Raw genomic sequence first — 21648 nt, 5'->3', positions numbered from 1 at the left:
TCTAACTTTTTTTTAAATTATACCCTCAAGACCCTTTGATCATGGCTCGCAACATGGAGTGCAAAACTAGGGAGGCTTCATATATGTCGAGATTGATAATCCAGCAACTTTGTGATTTAGGAGTTCGGCGAGTAAATTTACAGACCAGGGGTCTCCTAGAACCTTAGAAAGAGGCCCTTCAGCCAGTCTAGTATGTGCTGAACTATTAGTATGTCTAGTCCCATTGACCTGCACCTGGGCTGTAGATTCAAGATTTTTTTATTGTCATGTAATAAAACAGAAAATGCAATATTACACAAAATTTCCTATATGGCAGATAAGGATTGACCATCAGGAGAAATTGCTCGGCGCCCCTTACACTCAGAGAAAGAGAAGCAATAGTCACTGAGTGTCTATGGGTTTGCCCCAGAGCTCCCACAGTCTCCACAGCCACACAGCCTTCAGTCCAAACCATTGGCAACCCAGGATCCAGATCCAAACTTCCAATGCAATCAGGAAGCCTTCAGCACCCTCAGAACCCTCTTACATCCCGGTTCTGATACCAAGTACCCCTTCAGCCTATCTCCAGCAGTCCATAGCCTGGTGCGATTCCCTCACCGCATTCACCAGCAACCCACAACCTGCGTGGGTTCCTCCATACCCCTCCCATCCATGTACCTATCCAAATTAATACTCCCCTCAATATCTTGCCACACTTCTAGTTACTTTTCCTTAAATTACATGGTAGAATCAGGAATTCTCCAGCGAGCCCGGTTAAGTATAAAGGGACTGCGGAATGTTGAAGCATCTCCAGACGCCAACCTCCTAATGTTCCTTTCTCCAATGCCAGCTCCATGAGTACTCTGGGCTCCCAACTCTGGCTGCATCCCCTCATACCTTCTGTACTCCCCAAACCACCCCCCCCCCACCTCCAGCAGAGTAAGGGGAGACCCAGGAGCCACACCATCAAGTTTTCCAAAGAGTCCGATGGTGGATTGTCAGAATTTCAACTTCATACCATCCCACAAACCGGTATGGACCCAGGAACCAGAAAAGGAAAGTTGATTAAGGGAAAAGGGGACATCTTGGGTCTTTAACTTGCTTTCACTTTCCACTTAGAACCATAGAACACTACAGCACAGAATCAGGCCCTTCGATCCTTCTAGTCTGTGCTGAACTATTAATCTGCCTATTCTCAATGTCCTGAACCCATTCCCTATCCCTCCATCCAGGTACCTGTCCAAATTCTTCTTAAATGTTAACATTGAGCCTGCATTCACCACGTCTAGGACAAGAGGGCACAGCTTGTTCCACACTCCCTCCACTCTATGTGTGAAGAAGTTCACCTTAACATTTCCCCTTTCACCCTTTGCCCATGAACTCTGGCTTGTACCTCACCTTTTAGGTCTGGGCTGGTAGCATGATGCAGTAGGTGGGATGTTTTAAAGCTCTTCATCACTGTACCACTCAAGTACCTTTGCTGTTAGGTTGCTTGAACAAACATGACTGGGGTCAATAGGTGAGAGAAGGAACACACAAGGAGAAGTTGGCTAATATGACTGGTGCTGTGATTGTAACGGTAGAACTTGCGGTCATGTGAATGAGATTGTGCAATGAAGGAATTCCTCTGCTCATCAGCGCTAGTCATTTAAAAGGCTGCACTTTCATGCCCTCAATTCTCTTTAATGGACTTGTATTACTTAGGAATGGGAGCATTGATCCTAATGCTGATTACTGGATGAAATATTACACCAAGGTCACCTGTATGTAAAAGATACGTGGCACATCTTGCAGAGGAGCTCAACATTCGGTCCTCAACGTTGCTGAGAAACTCCATCTTCATTTTTTTTAGTTTTTTTCAGACGTAACAGCCCATCCAGCCCTCGAGCCCATTCCCCATTAACCAACAAGCCCCATACCTTATGAAGGATGGGAGGAAACCAGAGCACCCGGAGGAAGCCCATGGAGACACAGGGAGTACATACAAATTCCACACAGACAGCGGCAGATTTGCACCCAGGTGGCTGGCGCTGCAATAGCGCTGTGCCAACCGTATCGCCCTTGTAGAAGAAGATTCACAAGGATGATTCCAGGAATGAAGGGGTTATCATACGATAATGATATAAATATGTGTATATATGACTGTCAATGGGTAGCTGGCCCATTCCCCACTGGTGACTCGCTCCCTGGTAACTCCTCCTCGTGTCCCTGGAATAAAGGTCGACTTCCCTCTCCCTGTCCTTAGTCGAGCACATGGAAATAGGCCAGTTTCAAGTCTAAAGTGTAATAAAGCCCACCGTTCCTCATTCTACAGCTCTGGAGTCATTGATAGAGCGTATTACATATGAGGAATGTTTGGCAGCTCTTGGCCTGTATTCATTGGAATTTAGGAGGATGAGTGGGGGATCTCATGAAAACATTTCAAATGTTGAAAGGCAGGGACAGAGTCAATGTAGAAGGGTTGTTTCTCACGGTGGGAGAGTCTAGGACAAGAGGGTACGACTTCAGGATTGGAAGGCCTCTGCTTAGAACAATGATACAGAGTTTCTGCAGCCAGGGGGTCAAATTTGTTGTGGAGGCCAGGTTGGTGGGTGTATTTAAAGCAGAGATTGATAGGTTCTTGATTAGCCAGAGCATCAAAATTTATGGGGAGAAGGCTGAGTGTGGAAAATGGTTAAGGTCTAATTAAATAGTGAGGCAGCTCGATGGGCTGAATGGCTTATTTCTGCTCTTATGTTTTGTGGACTTAGATATATTATTCAATGCACATGTGCACTAAAATTCATACTTGCTGCTTCAGTTAAAAAATTACAATAGTGTACATTGAAATAATAAATATGGAAGATAGATGGATAATAAATATCCACAGTTCCCATTGTACAAGTAAGGAAAGTGGCATTACAATAATGCAGGCAGTCTCCTTGTGGTGTTGGAAAAGTCCATGATTAGTGTAACAAGGGGAGGTTCAAAAGCCTGATACCAGATGGAAAGAGTTAAACAAGATGCTGGGTTCAAGTGTAATACACAGACATGCTGGAGAAACTCAGCAGGTCATGCAGCGTCCATGGGAAGTAAACGTTTCGGACTGGGCCCTTTGTCAAGGTATAAGCAAAAGCAGGCAGATACCTGGATAAAAAGATGGGGAGGGAGGAGGAGAGGAGGGAGGAAGGGGCAGGGGGAGGCGCCCCCAGGTAAGGGGTACACAGATGGGAGGGTAGAAGTGATAAAAACTGATTGGGGAGAAGTGGATCTTTGACAGAAGAGGAAGGGAAAGATGTAAGGAGCTGGGGAAAGGAGATAAAGGCATAGGGAAAGAAAGAAAGAGACTCAGAGAGGAGGGTTAACAAAAATTGGAGAAAGCAATGTTCATTCCTTTTGGTTGGAAATACAAGTTGTTCCTCCAATTTGAAAGTGGCTTTCATTTGGCAGCGCATGAGGAGTGGACCGATGTGTGGGAATGGGATGTGGAATTGAGATGGTTGGCCACTGGCAAGACTCTGTTCTTTCTGCTATTGATCGGTCCTTTATGACAAAAGGGATGAAGGTGGGGAGCTCATCTCTGAGAACCAACCATTGCTTGCGACATCAAGTTTTAATCTATGCTTTGTTTACAGATTACAATTCAAGGACACTGTCGTGAAGGTAAGAGACTAAAGTACTCTTTCCACAGAGAGCAGTAAACCACTGTTATGTTATGATTTGGGGCTGCCGGCTGGTCACGCCTCCCAAGACCGATCTTACCCATAGCCCCTTGGATCTCCCCATTCCACTCTGCTTCAATCAGTCAATGAGGTTGACAGCTGTTCCAGTCTTTAGTTAATAAAAGCCTGATAGTTCCACAAATCCAGTCCTTTGTGATTGTTGATGGTGCATCACAGAGTATTCTTTAAATCCATGTTAAATTGTTGGTTATTTTATTGTTTCCATTTGGAAGGATATCTTTATAACCATCCTGAACAATAGCAAGGCAAACCCTGATGACTGAGTAGAGTGCTGACGACCAGTCAATGTGATGGCCAAGTGAATTTGATGCCTGATTGTAGACCTGGAGATAGAGTTCGTTTTCAAATCTCACCATAGCATTTCAAAGGTTTACAGTCATTTACAAAACATGCAAAGATAATATCAATGATGGTGACTGGATATAACTGGGCCAGTTGTTCCCAACCTTTTTTTTTCCACTCACATACCACCTTAAGTAATCCCTTGCCAACCATAGAGCACCTAAGGAATTGGATGCCACAGGTGCTCTGTGGTTAGTAAGGGATTTCTTCAGTGGTATGTGTGACGATACAACCACTACACTGGCCGACTGCAGAGTCAACCACTGTACTTGCAGGTAGACAACCTGGGAGGCTGGCCCCACCTGTTGGCTGTCAATCACCGGCCCGTATAAAGACTCAAGCCGGCCCCTTCCTAAATCAGTTGGGCACAAGCAACCAGAGGCTACACAGACCTGGTGTTCAACTTTAAGCTGATTAAAGCCTGTAGTACAGTCTTCTCGAGTTTTGTGTTTGTTTGCTGCACCACAGTAGGTGAGTGGAAAGAAAAAGGTTGAGAACCACTAAACTAGGCCATTGTTAGAACGCAGGTATAGAAGAAATCTGCAGATGCTGGGGTCTAGTGTCATTCCCAAATGTGCTGGAGAAACTCAGCAGGTCATGCAGCATCCGTAAAATCCAATAGCCAGTCACTGTTTTGGGCCCGAGCTTTCCTTCAGGAGTGCCGAAAATCAGGTCGACAGCTGAATACAAAGGTAGGCGAAGGGAGGGTTAGTGGGGGTGAGGGGAAGAGGAAAGAACACAGGATAACAGGTTGAAGCTGGGTGATCACATGGTCGTAGCGCTGGAGTGCAATGTGGGTAAAACCCACCTAATTCACCAAAGAGACATGAAGAAGAAAACTGGTTGAAATGTGACACCTGACCTATGTTGATAGAGTGCTAGTACTAATCCTGACTACTAGGGGAAATCAGGGGACAAGCTCTTCCATCTTGGGTAGATTCAAAATGGATGCCTCTTTGAGGTCTTGTCCGTGTTTGTTCCAGCTAATAAAAATACTGGTAGATATTTTTAAAAGAACCCAAGTTTCTTTATTACAATAAAAGAGACATCATATGGGAATCAGTCGATATAGCAGCAGAGAAATGAAAAGTGTGAAGATTCCCGATGCTGTAAATTGGAAAGAAACATCACATTACCCAGCGAGCTGTGGTTAATTTCATGTTGAAATGGTCTCATAAATCACTCAAACCAATGGTTAGTCATGGACAATAAAAATTGACCTTGTGATGTCCAAATTAAATTTTTAAAGGAATCCTTGTTATCAGGTCATCTTAATAACCCAATTAGACACAGAGCAGGTAGCAGCAGGGTAGAATACTATGATTTCATGGAGATGTGCTGGTGTAGATTGAAGGAAGGTACTTTCCTTGCTTGGGAAGCTTTCGAGTTAAATGTTGGGTCTAGAGCAGTTGTTCGCAACATTTTTTTTTCCACTCACATACCGACTTAAGTAATCCCTAACTAACCACAGAGAATCTATGGCACCCAAATTTTTAAATTTAAATTTTGAATTTTGTTAATTTTTTGTCATTGTTTACATCATGTTAGAAGCCAATTCCAGCCATTTAAACCTCCGCTGCCCAATTACAGCCATGTTAATCTACAACCCCAGTACGTTTTGAAGGATTGGAGGAAATCTGAGCACCAGAAGGAAACCCACGGAGACGCGGAGAGAACGTACAAACTCTTTACAGACAGCGTCGTATTCAATCCCAGTTGGCTGGCATTGTAATAGCGTTGCACCAACCGCTAAATGAAGACCATAAGGCTATAAGTTATAGGAGCACATGTAGGCCATTTGGCCCATCCAGTCCACTCCGCCATTCCATCATGAGCTATTCTATTCTCCCACTCCCCTGCCTTCTCCTCATAACCTTTGATACCCTGGCTATTCAGATATCTATCAATCTCTGCCTTGATTACACCCATAGGTCACCCGTCTGAGTGCTACTGGGTCCATGTAACCCAGTACTACCTCTCGGATGGTCGGGTGGTGGGCGACTAAACTGGTTCCCCACAAGACTTGCCTGGTGTGGAGGTTGGCTAGACACCCTGCAGGATGAAATAAAAGGCCTGTCAAAGGGCAGATGAACCTTCTCATAGGGTCATCTAGCAAACACGTGAAATGAAGCACGGAAAGGGCATCCCTTGCATGGAAGCTTGGTCTGGCCATTCACTGCCACAGATCTTCCCCCAACCATCTTGGACCACAACATGCCGCTGGATCCACAAGAGGATGTCAAGAGGGAGGGGTCTGGACCTGTGCAACCCCCTACCCACCCAAAATCCATTCCCGCACACGCTGTTCCTTTCTGAGGAGTGGGGTGTCCTCATATCAAACCCCACAAATTGACTGAAAGGAACCGTCATCATCCTATGGGATGGATACCCAGAAGAAGCAAATTCCAGATGTTCTGGCTAATAACTGGAAAAGCTCTCACACAGTGCTCACACACAGATGAACACCAATGAATTTGATACTGGGTGGGTATTACAAGTTTATTAGGCAAAGAATTAAAGATATTCCCAACAGCAAGGTGAAGAATTAACTTGAACAACTTCCCCACAACTTGAGAATAAGGGTGCATTTGAGATTTAGTGGGCAGTCTAAAGGTGGGTGGAAAGATATGAACAAAATAATTATGATAACATCTCTCTTTATTTGGCCCAGAGATGTGCTGTCCAGGCAATTCAATATTCTTCTGAAATATAGTGAGGCGTTGAAACACTGGAAACATAGCAGGCAGTGCTCACCCACATCAATCAGATGGCGATGGTACTATCCATCCATCTTTGTGGTTACAGACTGATGGACATGCACTCACCAAGGGCTCCAAGAAAAGCCCTCCTGCTCTACTCAGCATGTGTGTCATGGGATTATTTCACATGCCACTGATGAGCAGATGGTTTATCAGCTTCTGTGAAAATTGGCAGCTCCAATAACACAACATCGCCCTGATCCTGCACCCGAGAATGAGTGTAGATTATCCAGCAATGTGGGAAGAGGCACAAGGTCATCTGAGAGCCACAGAGAAACAGGAATTAATTTTAACAATTTCAGTGTATTTATTGTCTCTTTATATTGAATCGCTTTGAATTGTTTATTGTCTCAAGCAGTGAAAAACTTATTCTTTTGTGCTATCCAGGCAAGTCAATTCATAAAGCAGGACGTGTAATAATGAACCCGGTGTCGGTGCTGCTCAATTGCTCAATGAAAGGAGGTGTAAGGCACTTTTTCTGTCCGATGGCCGACAGGTCACCCTTGTGCAAGGTGTAGACCCTCTTTAGCCTTCCAATCAGGGTCCCGTGAAGCCACGGATGGGAGATGGTGGATGGTTTTTACAAGCAGATTCTCCAAATTGGAATCCATGGTTGTAAAACAAAAAATTGCTGGGCTGATCAATGGCTAGGATTACCCGTCCAGTCTGGACACTGCAACTGAAGGAGGCAACGGGAAGCCACTTCAGTATTTTCCCCCTTGTATCATCACGAACTCAACATCGACCACGGTCTCAGCTCAAAGATGGAGCCTTCACTGAAGGAGAACAGGGGAGGCAGCAACTACAATTCGGAGGGTCAGAGATTGTGACAGATGGAGAGTCATGATCGCCCACGCCCAACGGCAAGGCGCCTAAATGAAGATGATGTAATAACAAAAAATAAACTAATAAACAGCAGCCTAGTGTTTCGATAAAGTCAAATATTGTGGGGAATGAAAAAATCACAAAAACAGAGCAGAGAAAAGTACGGTTGAAAAACAGGGCAAGGGTATCATGGGCCAAACCCTCCCCACCATCGAGATCATCTACGGGGAAGGCTGCTGTAGGAGACCAGCAGCAATCATCAAGGAACCACATCACCCAGCACACGCTACCATCAGGAAGGAGGTGTCGGTGCCACAGGACTCGTACCTCCAGGTTCCGGAACCCCTCCACCATCAGACTCCTCAATGACAAACTCAAGCAGGAACTCATTGAAAGGACTCTTCCCTTGCACAATATTTATTACTGAATACTTTTTTCTGTATTGCCGTCAGTTTATTTTCATTCTTTTCTTTGTTTTCATTTCTCTCTTTTGTACATATCTTTTTTTTCTTCAGTACAGTTACCAATAAGTAATAATTCTACATGGCCCCCAGGAAAAAGAATCTCAGGGTTGTATGTGATGTCATGTATGAACTCTGACAATAACTTTGAACATCTTTTGCCAGCGAGAGGTCCGTGCAAGTGTCAGATAACAGCAGGAAAGAAACTGTCCTTGAATCCAGAGGTTTGTGTTTTCAAGCTCGTGTGTCTTTTGCCAGACCGAAGGGGTGAGAGGAGAGCGTGACCAGATTGGGATGAGTCCTTTAATATTCCGTCAGCTTTCTCCGAGAAAGCAGGAAGTGCAGACGGAGTCATTTTAGAGGGGAGGTTGGTTTGCGTGGCCTGAGCTAAACTGTACGGGATAGTTCTAATAAAACAAGAACGTAGAAGCTATAGACTGAGTGATAAAGTGATCAATAAAATTCTACTGAGTTTTGTTCATGAATGTCATGAGACAGCAGTTCAAGTGCTTTCAGACTGAGAGGGTTATGGTGTGAGGGAGGGAAGGTTCAGTTTGTTAAGTAGGTTTATATAGGTCAGCCCAACATTGTGGGCTGAAGGGTCTATATTGTTCTATGTACTGATACCTGTTGGAACCAATATTGTCTGTAAACTTGTAAGAATTTTGGTGCATATGTACATTGTACTTGTGTTTGACAAATAGTCGTCATTGCTCTTGTTATATTTGCTGGAAAAATTATCAAGGGGAAGAGTATAAGTATAAAAGAATCCGTTGAATCCCACTGTTGCACAGTAAATAACTCGAGAGGCTGAGACTGAAACAGGCTCTTATTCATAATGGACAAGAGCCCCGTCCTGTGCCGTGACTCGGGCTTTCTGGGGAAGGGTCAGGGTGTTAGAGGTTTCATACAAGGTCGAGAGAGGGAGGGACCACAAATACAGTCTCAGGATGGGGCGGAGCCAGGTAATCAAGAGTACAGCAGTTCACCACACCCACATTTTCTGTAAACTCTCCTTTAGAATCTACAGGGCTGGATAACAGTTAAACAAGAAGGCCTGTGATCGAGTACAACACACAAACATGGTGGAGCAACTCAGCAGATCACGTGGGAAGTCAAGGGTTACCAACATTTCGGCCCGAGCCCTTTGGCACGGTATAAACCACGCCCAAAACGTTAGTTACCCTTTATTCCTGTGGATACTGTGGGACCTGCTGTGTTTCTCCGGCATGTTTGTGTGGCGTGCTTGCCTAATAGATGCTTTAATCTCCTTTTTGCCCAGAAATTTCAGCACGGTCGCAAAGTAGAAGACGGTGGTGAAGGTGGAGCAGGCGCTTCTCAGTCTGCCGGTGCGAAGGCTGCTGGGCACCTTGTCACATGCCCAAAAACGTTCCTTGGTTCATTCATCCCAAGTGGCCTGCCCATCACACTGAAGGAAGCAGTGGTAAGTCAATTAGTTCTGTAGGGCTTGTATCAATTGGGGATGAAACCAGAGTGCATTTTAACAAAGGAATGATGGAACACAATCTGTGTTTGAATGCAGTATCACTTCGTGACTCACTGCGTACAAGGTTTGGTCCCAGACAAAAGGTAAGCAGGGTGTACGTGTAATAGGAGTGCATGTCAAATTCAGAATTAGTATTTATTGTCACAAACAAGTAATTTGCTGTTTTTCAGGACCACATATTTCTATCAATTACATTTTTTTTAAACAATAAATAAATTAGAGCAAAAGTAGAGAAAGTGAGGCAGTCTGTGGGTCATTGTCCATTCAGAAATCTGACGGCAGAGGGGAAGAAACTGTTTTCGTGTTTGTCTTCGGGCTCCTGTACCTCCTTCCTGACGGTAAAAGGGTGAAGAGGGAATGGCCTGGGTCCTTGAGGATAGAGGCTGCTTTCTTGAGACACCGCCTCTTTAGATGTCCTTAATGGAGGAAAGTCTGAAGTCCATGAGGGTGTAGCCTAGTTCACAACTCTCTGTAACCTCACTAGTTATCCTGTCTGTCATTCAGCAATGACAAACTCAATCAGGGACTCATTTAAGGGCATTTACTTGATTTTTTTTTTCATTTTCTCTGTATTATACACTCAGTTTGTTTACATTTGTTATCTGTTTACAGTTCTTTATTTGTTTGCATGTTCATGCTGTGTAGGGGATTTTTGTTGCCCTACCAATAAATGGTAATTCTGCCTCACCCACAAGAAAAAGAATCTCAGGGTTATACGTGATGTCATGTATGTACTCTGACAAAAAAATCTGAAATCTGAGGTGAACCTGTGGAGGTAATGGAATTGGATTTTCAGAAAGCATTTGACAGGGAGCTACATAAAAGGCTGGTGCACTATATAAGGACTTAAAGGGTAAGGAGAAATGTGATGACATGGATTGAAGAGTAGTGGAAACCAGAAAGTCTAAATCAGCAGGTCTCTCATGTATAGAGTAAATGCATGAGGGCTTTTTTCCACTGAGGGTAAGGAGATACAATTCAGAGTACATGGGCTAAGGGTGAAAGGGGAGAAATGTAAGGGAACTATGGGAGGAATTTCTTCACACACAGAGTTATGGGAGTGTGGAGCGAGCTGCCAGCTGAAGTAGTGAATGCGGCCTCAGTTTTAATATTTAAGAACAGATACCTGGATGGGAAGGGGATGGAGAGATATGGAATAGGTGCAGGTCACAGGGACTAGGCAAAATAATAATTCAGCACTGACTAGAAGGGCTGTAATGTTCTATGGTTCTAGTAGAGTCTGTGGAACCATAGATGGTTATAGCTCAGAAAACAGGCCATTCAACCCTACTGGTCTGTGCCAACCAATAAAACTAGCTAGCCCCACTGACCTACTTTCATTCTATAATCCTCCAGACTTCTCCTATCCATGTATTTATCCAAGTGTCAAAATTGAGCCTGTTTCAGCTGGCAGCTCATTCTATACTCCCACCATTCACTGTGTGAAAACGTTCCCCCAAATGTTTACTTCAAACCGTATTTATGACTGGTTCTGGTCACCTCATTACAGGAAGGATATGGTGGTAATAGAGAGAGTGCAGAGGAGATTCACCAGCAAGTTACCCAGAAAAGAGAGGTGTGGTTACAAGATTATATCATTTGGGTTTATTCACACAGGAGGCTGAGGGGTGATCTTATTGAGGTTTGTAAAATTATGAGAGGCATAAATAGGATTGATAGCCAGAATTTTTCTACAGGTGAAAGGAGTGATAAACTAGAGGGTACTGGTTGAAGAATAGAGAGGAGAGGGCAGCATGGTTGGCGTAGCATTTAGCGCAAACCTGTTACTATGCCAGTGATCGGGACTGGGGTTCGAATCCTGCACTGTCTGTAAGGAGCTTGTATGCTCTTCCTGTGTCTACGTGGGTTTTCCCTGGAGCCTCCAGTTTCCTCCCACCCTTCAAATGGACTGGGGTTGTAAGTTAATTGGATGCAATTGGATAGCACAGGCCTGTTATTGCGGTATAAGTGAACGTTTAAACATTTTTTAATATTTAATGTTTTTTTAAATTTAAAGAATATTTGAGGAGTAAGTTTTTCGCACAGGTATAGTTATCTGGAATAAGCTCCCAGAGGAGGTGATGGAGGCAAATCAGTGTTTAAATGGGATTTGTGCAGGTACTTGGATAGGAAAAGCAGAGAGCAATGGTTCTCAACCTCTTTTCCATCCACATACCACTTTAAGTGTTCCCTATTCCGTTGGTGCTCTGTGATTAGTGTTGATTAAGGTGGTGTGTGGGTAGAAAGAAAAAGTTTGAAAACCACTGTTTTAATCGTATCTCATTGTTATGTGCACGGTTTCTTAACTCCAAAGGAAATGGACCATTTTTCTCAGGCAAAATAATTCAGTAACAATTGGTCTAGAGCAGTGATTCTCAACCTTCCCTTCCCAATCACGTATCACCTTAAGCAATTCCTTACTAATCACAGAGCACCGATAGCATAGGGATTACTTAAAGTGGTATGTGATTGGAAAGAAAAAGGTTGAGAACCACTGGCATAGAGGGAGTGAGCCTAATGCAAGCAAAATGGCAGTAGCAATGATACACATCAAAGGTTGGCTGAAAGAGCCCATTTCTCTGTTATCTGACCTTCTCTGATCCAATTCTCAGTGATTCTGTCCTTAGTGTATTCACGTTAATGTCATCGGAAACCTTCTACAGAGGTGTGGTGGAAAGTGTGCTGACCGGCTGCATCACAACCTAGTATGGGGGGCACCAATAGCCCTGAGTGGAAAGCCCTGCGAAAGGTAACGGACACAGCCCAGTACATCACAGGCAAAACTCTCCCCACCAATGAGAACCCCTACATGGAACCCTGCCATTGGAGAGCAGCAGCAATCATCAAGGATCCACACCACCCAGCACGCGCACTGTTCTTGCTGCTGCCATCAGGAAAGAACCACAAGGCTCACTCCACCAGGTTCAGGAACAATTGCTACCCCTCCACCATCAGACTTCTGAATAATAGGCTCAATCATGGACTCATTTAAGGACGTGTATTTTGATCCTTATTTATTATTGAATATTTCTATCTACATCTGCATTTGCAGAATTTGTTTACAAATCTCTCTTTCTTTGAGTACTGTGTATAGTTACCGGTAATTAGAAATTCTGCCTGGCCCGCAGGAAAAAGAATCCCAGGGTTGTATGTGATGTCATGTACATATGTACTCTGACAATACATTGGAACTTTGAACCTTTAGTTTGAATGGGTGCTTGAAAGTCACCATGGACAGAAGGGCTTGTGTCCACGCTGTAGGTCTGTATGAATTGAGTTTGAGGCATACAAGGAGCTGCCCACTGACGTTAAGACTGAGAGGATCCAAAAGATGATCAACCCACCCCTCTACCCCACTGCCCCCCACTGTGTGTAGAACAGTGAACCAAATGCCTATGCCAGGGGTACAGGGTCGACATCATGGGGGGGGGGCATTCGCGGGCCATGTTATTTTGCTCCCCTACCTGAAAACGAGCGGCACACAAAACTGCCACATGAATGGCTGTCTGTGACCCCCCCTCCTCCCACAGTGACCTTAACACCCCCTCCCCTGATTAGATTTCTTCTGACGACAACTCTGCCTGGGTAGGATACACCTTTGCTTTAAAGGCAGAATCCTGGGCTCGCGCAGAAGGACATTATGTGGAAAATTGCAAAAGATACTTTCCGGGATCATTGGTTTTACCCAGGGGAGCAATCTGATTGGTTGGTTTGCTCCGATCTGGATTGGTTGGTGTGATGGGTGGCCCTCAGGTGTGACGAGAGGGCCTCCTTGTGGCCAATATTGGATAATCACGTCCTTCTGGTCTTCACCAAGATTTAATTTTCCTTTAATGGCACGTGCAAAGCACAAAAAAATGTTATTTGCCGTAAAGGCACACTAAAAAGGCACCGTGACCCTGGTGCCCCTAACAATAAGGGAAAGAGAAGCAAAAGAAAATCCCTTCAGAGTCACCGAGTGCCAATGGATTCACGTCCTGCCAAACATGATGCCAAATTAAACTAATCACATCGCCCTGCACAGGATCTATATTCCTTTGTACCCCACCTGCTCACGACCCTAACTAAATGCCTCTTAAACATTGTTATCCACCACCACCACCCCCCACCCCACCTTGATAGTGCATTCCTACCAAATCACACTTGCTTCACAAATCTCCTTTAAACTTTCCCCCTCTCATGTTAAACCTATGCCCTCTTGCATTTGGCATTTCCAAAATGCAAAGGAGAACAGGGGAGGAAGGAATGGAACCACCTCCTGAGAGGAGGCAATAGGTAGGAGGAAACCCCAGTGCACTGGAAAAACCAGCATGGAAAAGTTGGGCCGAATGGTCTGTTACCACGCTACAACCTCTATACAGTAGAAGCTCTCAAACCCCAGTATCTATTTGAGGTTGAGAGCTTCCACTACACAGAGTTTTAATTTCCAGTCCAAAACTATTCACATTTTATAGTTTTGCAGTATGTTTTTTACAAAAAATGCACAATATTACAAGCAACATTTTTAACATTTTGTCAAACATTATCCACATGATTCCATCACTGCTTGTTCCCAGGAATTCAGATTGAAGATTCGCTACTGAGAATCTACATTGACATTAAGGATCTTTTCAAGTTCAAGTTTATTGTCATGTTTTACCTGCTACCTTGTCCACTCCTCCCTCCCCACTAATCGCCCCCTTTGCACCTACCCCTGTGATAGCAAGAGATGCTCCTCTTGCTCCCACACCTCCTCTGTCGCCATCGTTCAGGATCTGGAACAGCCCTTTCAAGTGAAGCCACATTTCACTTGTGAATCTGCAGGGGTCATCGACTGCATCTAGTGCTCCCGTTGTGGACTCCTCTACATTGGAAAGACTAGATGCAGACTGGGATGCCCATGTCAACTCGTCTGTTCATGGTCACATGCACTTCCAGACTGAGACCACCCGCAAATTAGAGGAACAGAACCTCAGATTCCAACCAGTGGCATTAACTTCAACTTTCCTGATTTCCGTTAGGGACCCCCCCCCCCACCCCCACTCCCTGCCATCTCTCCCCTTCCTCTATCTCTATTTCTCCTGTTCTCTTGCTTTCTTTTTCCCTTTCTCTCTGACTCCTTTCCTCCCCCAATCAATTTTCACCTTTCCTCTCTTGTCCCTCTATCCATGTCCAATGATCACCTTTTGTTTTTGTCCCTACCTTTGATGAAGGGCTCAAACTTGAAATGCTGGTTATGAATCTTAATATTTGCTATATAAAGTATGTGGTGTGTGTGACCTGCTGAGTTTCCCCACCATTGTGTTTTTATTGAAATCACTATACCCAATAACAATTTTGTGATTTAAAACAAAGCTCAGTTAACCTTTTAATATTTTTGCAGTTCCTGTATAGTAACTTTTTTTCTTAAATCTAGGCACTAAGGAAGATTCTATTTGGAACTGCATTTCAAGTTTTCAATCAGGAATGGACGAAATCGTACTTCAGGTTCCGAACCTCCCATTCAGACCTATCATATGCTTTGATGGCAGATAGGGTCAGTGTCAATACTTCTCTTGATGGGGAGGCTTTCTGAATACTGATGCCTGACTCTCACCATACTTAGTCACTTTCAATACAAAAGCGATAGTTTACCAGGCAGCGTGTATGCCCTGACCTTCAACCATCCATCTGGGCTTTGAGCAGAGTCGTGGATTGGCCATCTATTTTAATATCCATAATAAAGACTTTTTTTATTAATCAACTTTGGATTCACAAGTCCATATTTTTAAATTTTGACACACAGCACGGTAACAGGGCATTTTACACCCAATTAACCTCCCCCCCCCCCCCGGTACATTTTGAACAGTGGGAGTTGGTATGGTTCAAAAGGGAAAAGTGACCTCCTTCTATGCTGGAGTAATTTGCTGATTCTACACTTCATTGTAGTCTATAATAGTACTCTCACAGTGCTATTGGGTCAGCTTTGACTCTGCAATGAAGAACTGATAATCTGTTTATATCAGGATGTTGTGTGGATTAGAGTTGATCGTGTTCCCCAGCTTCTATTTAATTTAATGTCGACATCCATCACGGTAACAGTTACTTCTGGCCCACAAGCCCATGCCGCCCAAATGCCCTAATTAACCTACAACCCTCAGTACTTTTTTGGACAGTGGGAGGAAACCAGAGCACCCGTAGGAAACCGCTGTAGTCACAGGGAGAACGTACAAACTCCTTGTAGGCAGCGCTGAATTCAAATTTGGGTCGCTGGCGCTGGAAACAGCGAAGTGCTAACTGCTCCACCAACCTTGTCCATCAGGGTAATAAAGGTTGTGTTTAGAAGGGACTGTTTCAGACCAAATGATTAAGATAATGGAGAAGCTGCAAGATGGAAAATATCATTCGAAGCAGCCATTCTCAATTTATTATTGGCTATGGCTCCCTTCGGACTCTGCTCAAAGTTTATGGGCCCCCTTCCCTGTGAAGCAGTTTAGTTGGTTTCTTCTACACCTCTCTCCTTTCAACTACATAAAAAATATTTTATGATTTCAGACTGTGCCGCCCCCCCCCACCCACCTCCTTAAATGCGCTGTGGCCCTCAGGCTCCATTCGAGAATGGCTAATTTAAAGTTTCCTATTTTTAATTTTATTCATGATATTAAATCATGTCAAAACCAGCGAGCTATGTGTTGAAAAAGGTATTTGTTCTTTCTGAAGGGTGGTGCAAGATCTGTTCAGATGGCAGTGCAAGCACACGTCCTCAAACGCTTACTGTTCACAAGAAAGTCTGCAACGGGAAATGATTCTGATGATCAACGGTAACAAATGTCTTCTCACCTCGACGTTAAATGATTGTGAGGTCCTGCTAATTATGATCCTTCCGTTGCCCCTGGGATGGTGGAACTTGGGTTAATCTCAGGGAAAGGAAGGCGGCAATGAAGAAAAAGCCAATTGTCGATCCCCCTCGATATGTTGCCTTCCCGCAGAATCAGAATCAGAATTTATTGCCATGAACATGTCACGAAATTCATTGTTTTGCACCAGCTGCATGGCGCAAATATTGCTAGAGATTAAATTAGTGCAGAAAGGAGAGGTGGTGAGGCAGTGTGTGTGGGTCATTGTCCATTCAGAGGGGAAGAAGTTGTCCTCGTGCTCCTGGGAGTTCATCTTTCTGATCCCTCTAATACTAATACATAAATGCATCCTTGAGGTGTGCCTATGTTGACTGTCAGTGAGGAAGAGATGTTTCTGATTCATACTGACTGTGGTCTTTCAATGAGGAAGTCAAGATTCCAGTTGCAGAAGGGGGTGTAGAGGCCCAGGTCATCCTTAAACCTGGAAGCTATGTCTTCTAAAGGAGAACCACCCCTCATTTACGACAGAACAACAGAGGTAGCAACATGAAGAGGGCATGGCCTGGGTGATGAAGGTCCTTGAGGATAGAGGCTGCTTTCTTAAGACACTACCTCTTGTAGGTGTCCTCGATGGAGTGGAGAATGATGCCCGTGATGGCACTGGCCAAGTTCACAACTCTGTTGTTTCTACATGTCCCGAGCATTGGTGCCCCCATATGAAACAGTGATGCAACTAGACTGAATGATCTCCACAGTACACCTGTAAGAGTTTTTGGTGACATATCAAATCTTCTCAAACTCCTCACGAAGTATAGTCCCTTCTTCATGGTTGCGTTAACTTGGAGGCCCTAGGACAGATCCTTAGAGATGTTGACACCTAAGAATTTGAAAAGTTCTTAACCGTTTCCACTGCTGATCCCTTGATGAGGACTGGTTCATGTTCTGACGTCCTCCTGAAGCCCACAGTCAACTCCTTGGTTTTGTTAACATTGAGTACAAGGTTGTTGTTATGACACCACTCATCTAAGTGATCTATCTCCCTCCTGTACGCTTCCTCATTGCCGTCTGTGATTCTGCCAACAACCATAGTGTCATGGGTAAATTTGTACATGGTATTTGAATTGTGCCTGGCCACATAGTCATGGATGTAGAGCAAGTAGAGAAGTGGGCTAAGCATGCATCCTTGAGGTGTGCCTATGTTGACCTTCAGTGAGGAAGAGATGTTTCTGATTCATACTGACTGTGGTCTTTCGATGAGGAAGTCAAGATTCTCTCTTCTAGTTGGTGAGATATGACCATATATATATACATGTAATTGTTGAATTTTGTGGACCAATTTTTTAGAGTAAAATTTAGAGGGTTGACTATTACATGCATACTACTTTTGAGTCACTCAGGGTGTCAGGAGCTCTGATGGGACCAGGAGGTAAGTTCAGGTTCAAGGCGTTCGGAGCTCGGATGGGTGGGTGGCTGGGACTGGGTGGTAAGTCTGCTTTCAGATGTGCAGATAGTGAGCTTGGACCAGGTGGTAGGCAGGGGTCTGTGGTCAGCGCATTGCAGAAGGGGGTGCAAAGGCCCAGGTCATCTACCACCTATTCCTTAAACCTGGAAGCCATGTCTTCCAAAGGAGAACCACCCCTCATTTACGACAGAACAACAACAGAGGTCTATGACAGGTCAAAAATATGTTTTTTTATTCTTTTTCTTTGATGCCATTGATTATAGATATATTGGATTTGGATAAATAGACTATTTAATAGGGTGGAGCTGTTGGGACCAAAGTCAACAATCCTAAGTAAGAACGAAATGTGGTAAATCCTCATTTAACATAGTGAAGATGTAGGAGAAAGGATTTAAGACCTTGATACTTTGTTACTAATAGTTTGCCAAACAATGATTGGCTCCAAGACATAAATGTGCTGGAGAAATTCAACAGACCACATAGCATCCACTGAAAGTAAAGGGGAAGCAACGTTTCAGGCTTGGGCCCTTTGTTGGGTATACGATTGGCCCCATGTCTACTTGAAGTGTAAAGCATCATTGCAGTGTGCAGGTCTTGGATGCAAGAGCGATCACAGTGGCTTCATGACGAGTGCCTCACATATTCTGTACTTGCCTGCAGCCTGCTGGAAGTGAGCCAAAAAGACCAAGAGAAGGCATTGGTAGCTGCATTGTCTGACATTCTCTGGAGAGCTGGGGAAGGCGTACGGAGTGTTGTTTGCTTGATAACAGCTGAATCCTATTTCAATCCTGCGATCAATTACAAAATCGACAGTTACACCGAACGGGTAAGATCATTCCCGCGAGTTGTTAATTTTTTTTTAAATTTAGACATAAAGCACAGTAAAAGGCCCTTCCAACCCATGAGCCCCTGCTGCCCACAAATACCCCAATTAACCTACAAACCCTTGTATGTTTTGAAACCAGAGCACCTGAAGGAAACCGACACAGGGAGAACATTCTTTACAGGCAGCGCCAGATTCGAACCTATGTCACTGGAGCTGTAATAACGTCACACTAACCACTCTGCTAACTATACTAAGCAAGGCTAAACTACATCATTATTTATTATATTTGGTAAATACCACGTAATAGTTGATACCCTGTAAAAGTCAACCCCCTATTTTTGCTCCAAAAATCTGGTATTTTCCATATATCGCATGTAAAAGTCACCTCCCCACCCCCTTCCCAAATTTTTGGCCCCAGATGCCCGCCCATCCGACCTCCAAATGCGCTGACCACAGACTCCTGCCTACCACCTGGTCCAAGCTCACTATCTGCACATCTGAGCTCCTGACACCCTGAAAGCAGACTTACCACCCAGTCCCAGCCACCCACCCATCCGAGCTCCCAACGCCTTGAACCTGGACTTACCTCCTGGTCCCATCGGAGCTCCTGACACCCTGAGTGACTCAAAAGTAGTATGCATGTAATAGTCAACCCTCTAAATTTTACTCTAAAAAATTGGTCCACAAAATTCAACAATTCAACAATATATATGGTCATATCTCACCAACTAGAAGAGAGAACAGTCTCTGCCTAAATGTCTGCACTGGACAGTTACAAGACCTGGGCACTGCAAGGTTACTTTATACCTGATCCAAAATTCATCTTGGTTCATTTGATGTTTTCCCAGCATTCTTGGTAAAGTTACAAGGGACACACTTCACGTGAACAATATGGAGTTTCTCGATGCCACCTAAAACTCTCATTCAACATTCGCCAAAGCTGGAAATACATCTCACTGAGGTTGCAATTCAAGTTCGAGTTTATTGTTATGTGTACTGAGTTTTGATGAGAGAGTTTGTTTTACAAGACGTGCAACACTGCGGGTCAGGGCATGATCATCGTAGGTGTTAACACAACTCTGTTACAGCATCGGCAACTGGGGAAGGAATCTGGCTCTGTCTGTAAGGAGTTTGTATGTTCTCCCCGAGTCTGCGTGGGTTTCCTCCGGGTGCTCTGGTTTCCTCCCATAGACAAATTGGGTGTAATTGGGCAGCATGGATCTTGGGCCGGAAGCGCTTGTTACCGTGCTGTAGGTCTAAATTTTAAATTGAAATTTCAAAACACAGAGTGAAAGAATCAGAACAGAGCAAACTCCTTCAGAGTCTGCTAACAGTGGGAACATGTTCTTGAATCTGGAGGGTGATTTCACACTCATGAATCTTCTTCCTGATAGAGGTATGGGTGGGGGTTTGGAGGTGGGGTAAAGTGAGGTCAGCCCCAAGTGGGATGACCCTTTTAATATGTTGCCTGCTTTTCCAAGGCAGGAGGAAGCATTGATGGAGGGGAGGGAGGGGTGTGGTTTGTGTGATGTCTCAGTTGAAATGTCAACTAAAAGGTCTCCGGTTCAACATTTGAAGTCCTGCACACAGCATTTTCCGTTCTCAGTTTTCAACTCTCTCACTGGTTCTTCCATCCATCCTCGCTATATTGAAGACGTTTCAGGTGGGATCCTTTGATGTGTCCCATTGATCACTTTGAAGAAATCTGAAGCTTCCGATGACATTGGAGTAGACCGGGGCCTCACACCATCAAATGCCTCTCCACCATGCTTCCTCTTAGTTCCACTGAGGCCTTTCACACAAGCGTTCTGTGGTGCCTTGGTATCTGCTCCACATCCGCAGGTAGGTCATTGTTACACCCCAGAGTTTTTGACATCGTACTGTGAGATGCAGGCCACAGAGGACCATTGAAAACTCATCCAGCAATAGTCCCACATCCAATTTCTTTGGCAATTTACCCACCCCTTGGCCACATCAAGAGGTAGTGAGAATTCTGCTCCCCTTAATCTTTCACAGGAAACTGGCAATCAATCCAGAGTTCCATCACATCCTTTATTTGTATTTCTTCCCAGCTCCAGCTTTTTAACTTCACTGACAGAGCAAAACTGGAGCGATTTGTGGCTGAACAGATACACTGTGTAAGTACAATGAAAGAAACTTAACTGCTCTTGATGGCATGAGAAATATATCGTTATTCTTCATTGTCTTTTGAGCTAAATCTTGTAACTGCCTGCCCAACAACATACACACAGTCCGTGCCACCCAATTTACACCCCATTAAACTACAAACTTCGAACAGTGGGAGGAAAACCGGAGCCCCCGGGGAAATCCCACGCAGACATGGAGAGAACGTAAAAATTCCTTACAGACAGCGCGAGAATCGAACCCCAGTCCTGATCACTGGCGCTGTAAAGGTGAAGCACTAATCACTACGCCAACGAGGCTGCACAATAAACAACAAAACCTTTTGTGGTGCAACATTGTGGGGAAAACACAGAACTGCTAGAGGAACTCAGCCAGCCTCATAACATCCATAGCACCTTTAAGGAGGAGCTCCAGGGTCAACCACGAATATTTATTTACTTATTCTCTATCTTTTACCTTTTTCTTCTTAGTTGTGGTGATACAACCACTGAACTGTCCACACTCCTGTACTGCCTACTGCAGGGGATAACCTAGGAGACTGGCTCCACCTACTCCCTGCCAATCACCGGCCCCATATAAAGGCTCACGCCAGCCCCTGGGCAAGAGCAGAGCACACAGAGCCAGAAAGGATGTAGAACCTGGTGTCCAAGTTTTAAGCTAATTAAAGCCCGTAGTATAACCTTTCATTGTTTGTGCTTGTTTGTTCGCCCTGCAGTGCACCACATTAGTGGTGTTTAATGTGTTCATTGTATTATGTGTCAGTGTGTTTTACATTCCTGGGAAGGTACAGCAAGTAAGGTGGAGA

General features: G+C 44.4%; 1 protein-coding gene across 1 annotated transcript in view; it reads left to right on the top strand.

Moving 5' to 3' along the window:
- Nucleotides 1–21648, top strand: part of mindy4b (MINDY family member 4B) — a 34292-nt gene that overhangs the window by 280 nt on the left and 12364 nt on the right. The window contains 9 exon segments of the mRNA XM_069899135.1: nt 3594–3621; nt 5592–5654; nt 7190–7314; nt 7805–7960; nt 9371–9532; nt 14991–15110; nt 16274–16383; nt 18533–18698; nt 20771–20836. Coding sequence (XP_069755236.1) covers nt 3594–3621; nt 5592–5654; nt 7190–7314; nt 7805–7960; nt 9371–9532; nt 14991–15110; nt 16274–16383; nt 18533–18698; nt 20771–20836 — 996 coding nt within the window.

The sequence above is a fragment of the Narcine bancroftii genome, chromosome 9 (assembly GCF_036971445.1).
Source record: "Narcine bancroftii isolate sNarBan1 chromosome 9, sNarBan1.hap1, whole genome shotgun sequence".
Taxonomy (NCBI): domain Eukaryota; kingdom Metazoa; phylum Chordata; class Chondrichthyes; order Torpediniformes; family Narcinidae; genus Narcine; species Narcine bancroftii.
Note: the sequence above shows the minus strand (reverse complement) of the source record. Positions and strands in the feature narration are given on the sequence as shown.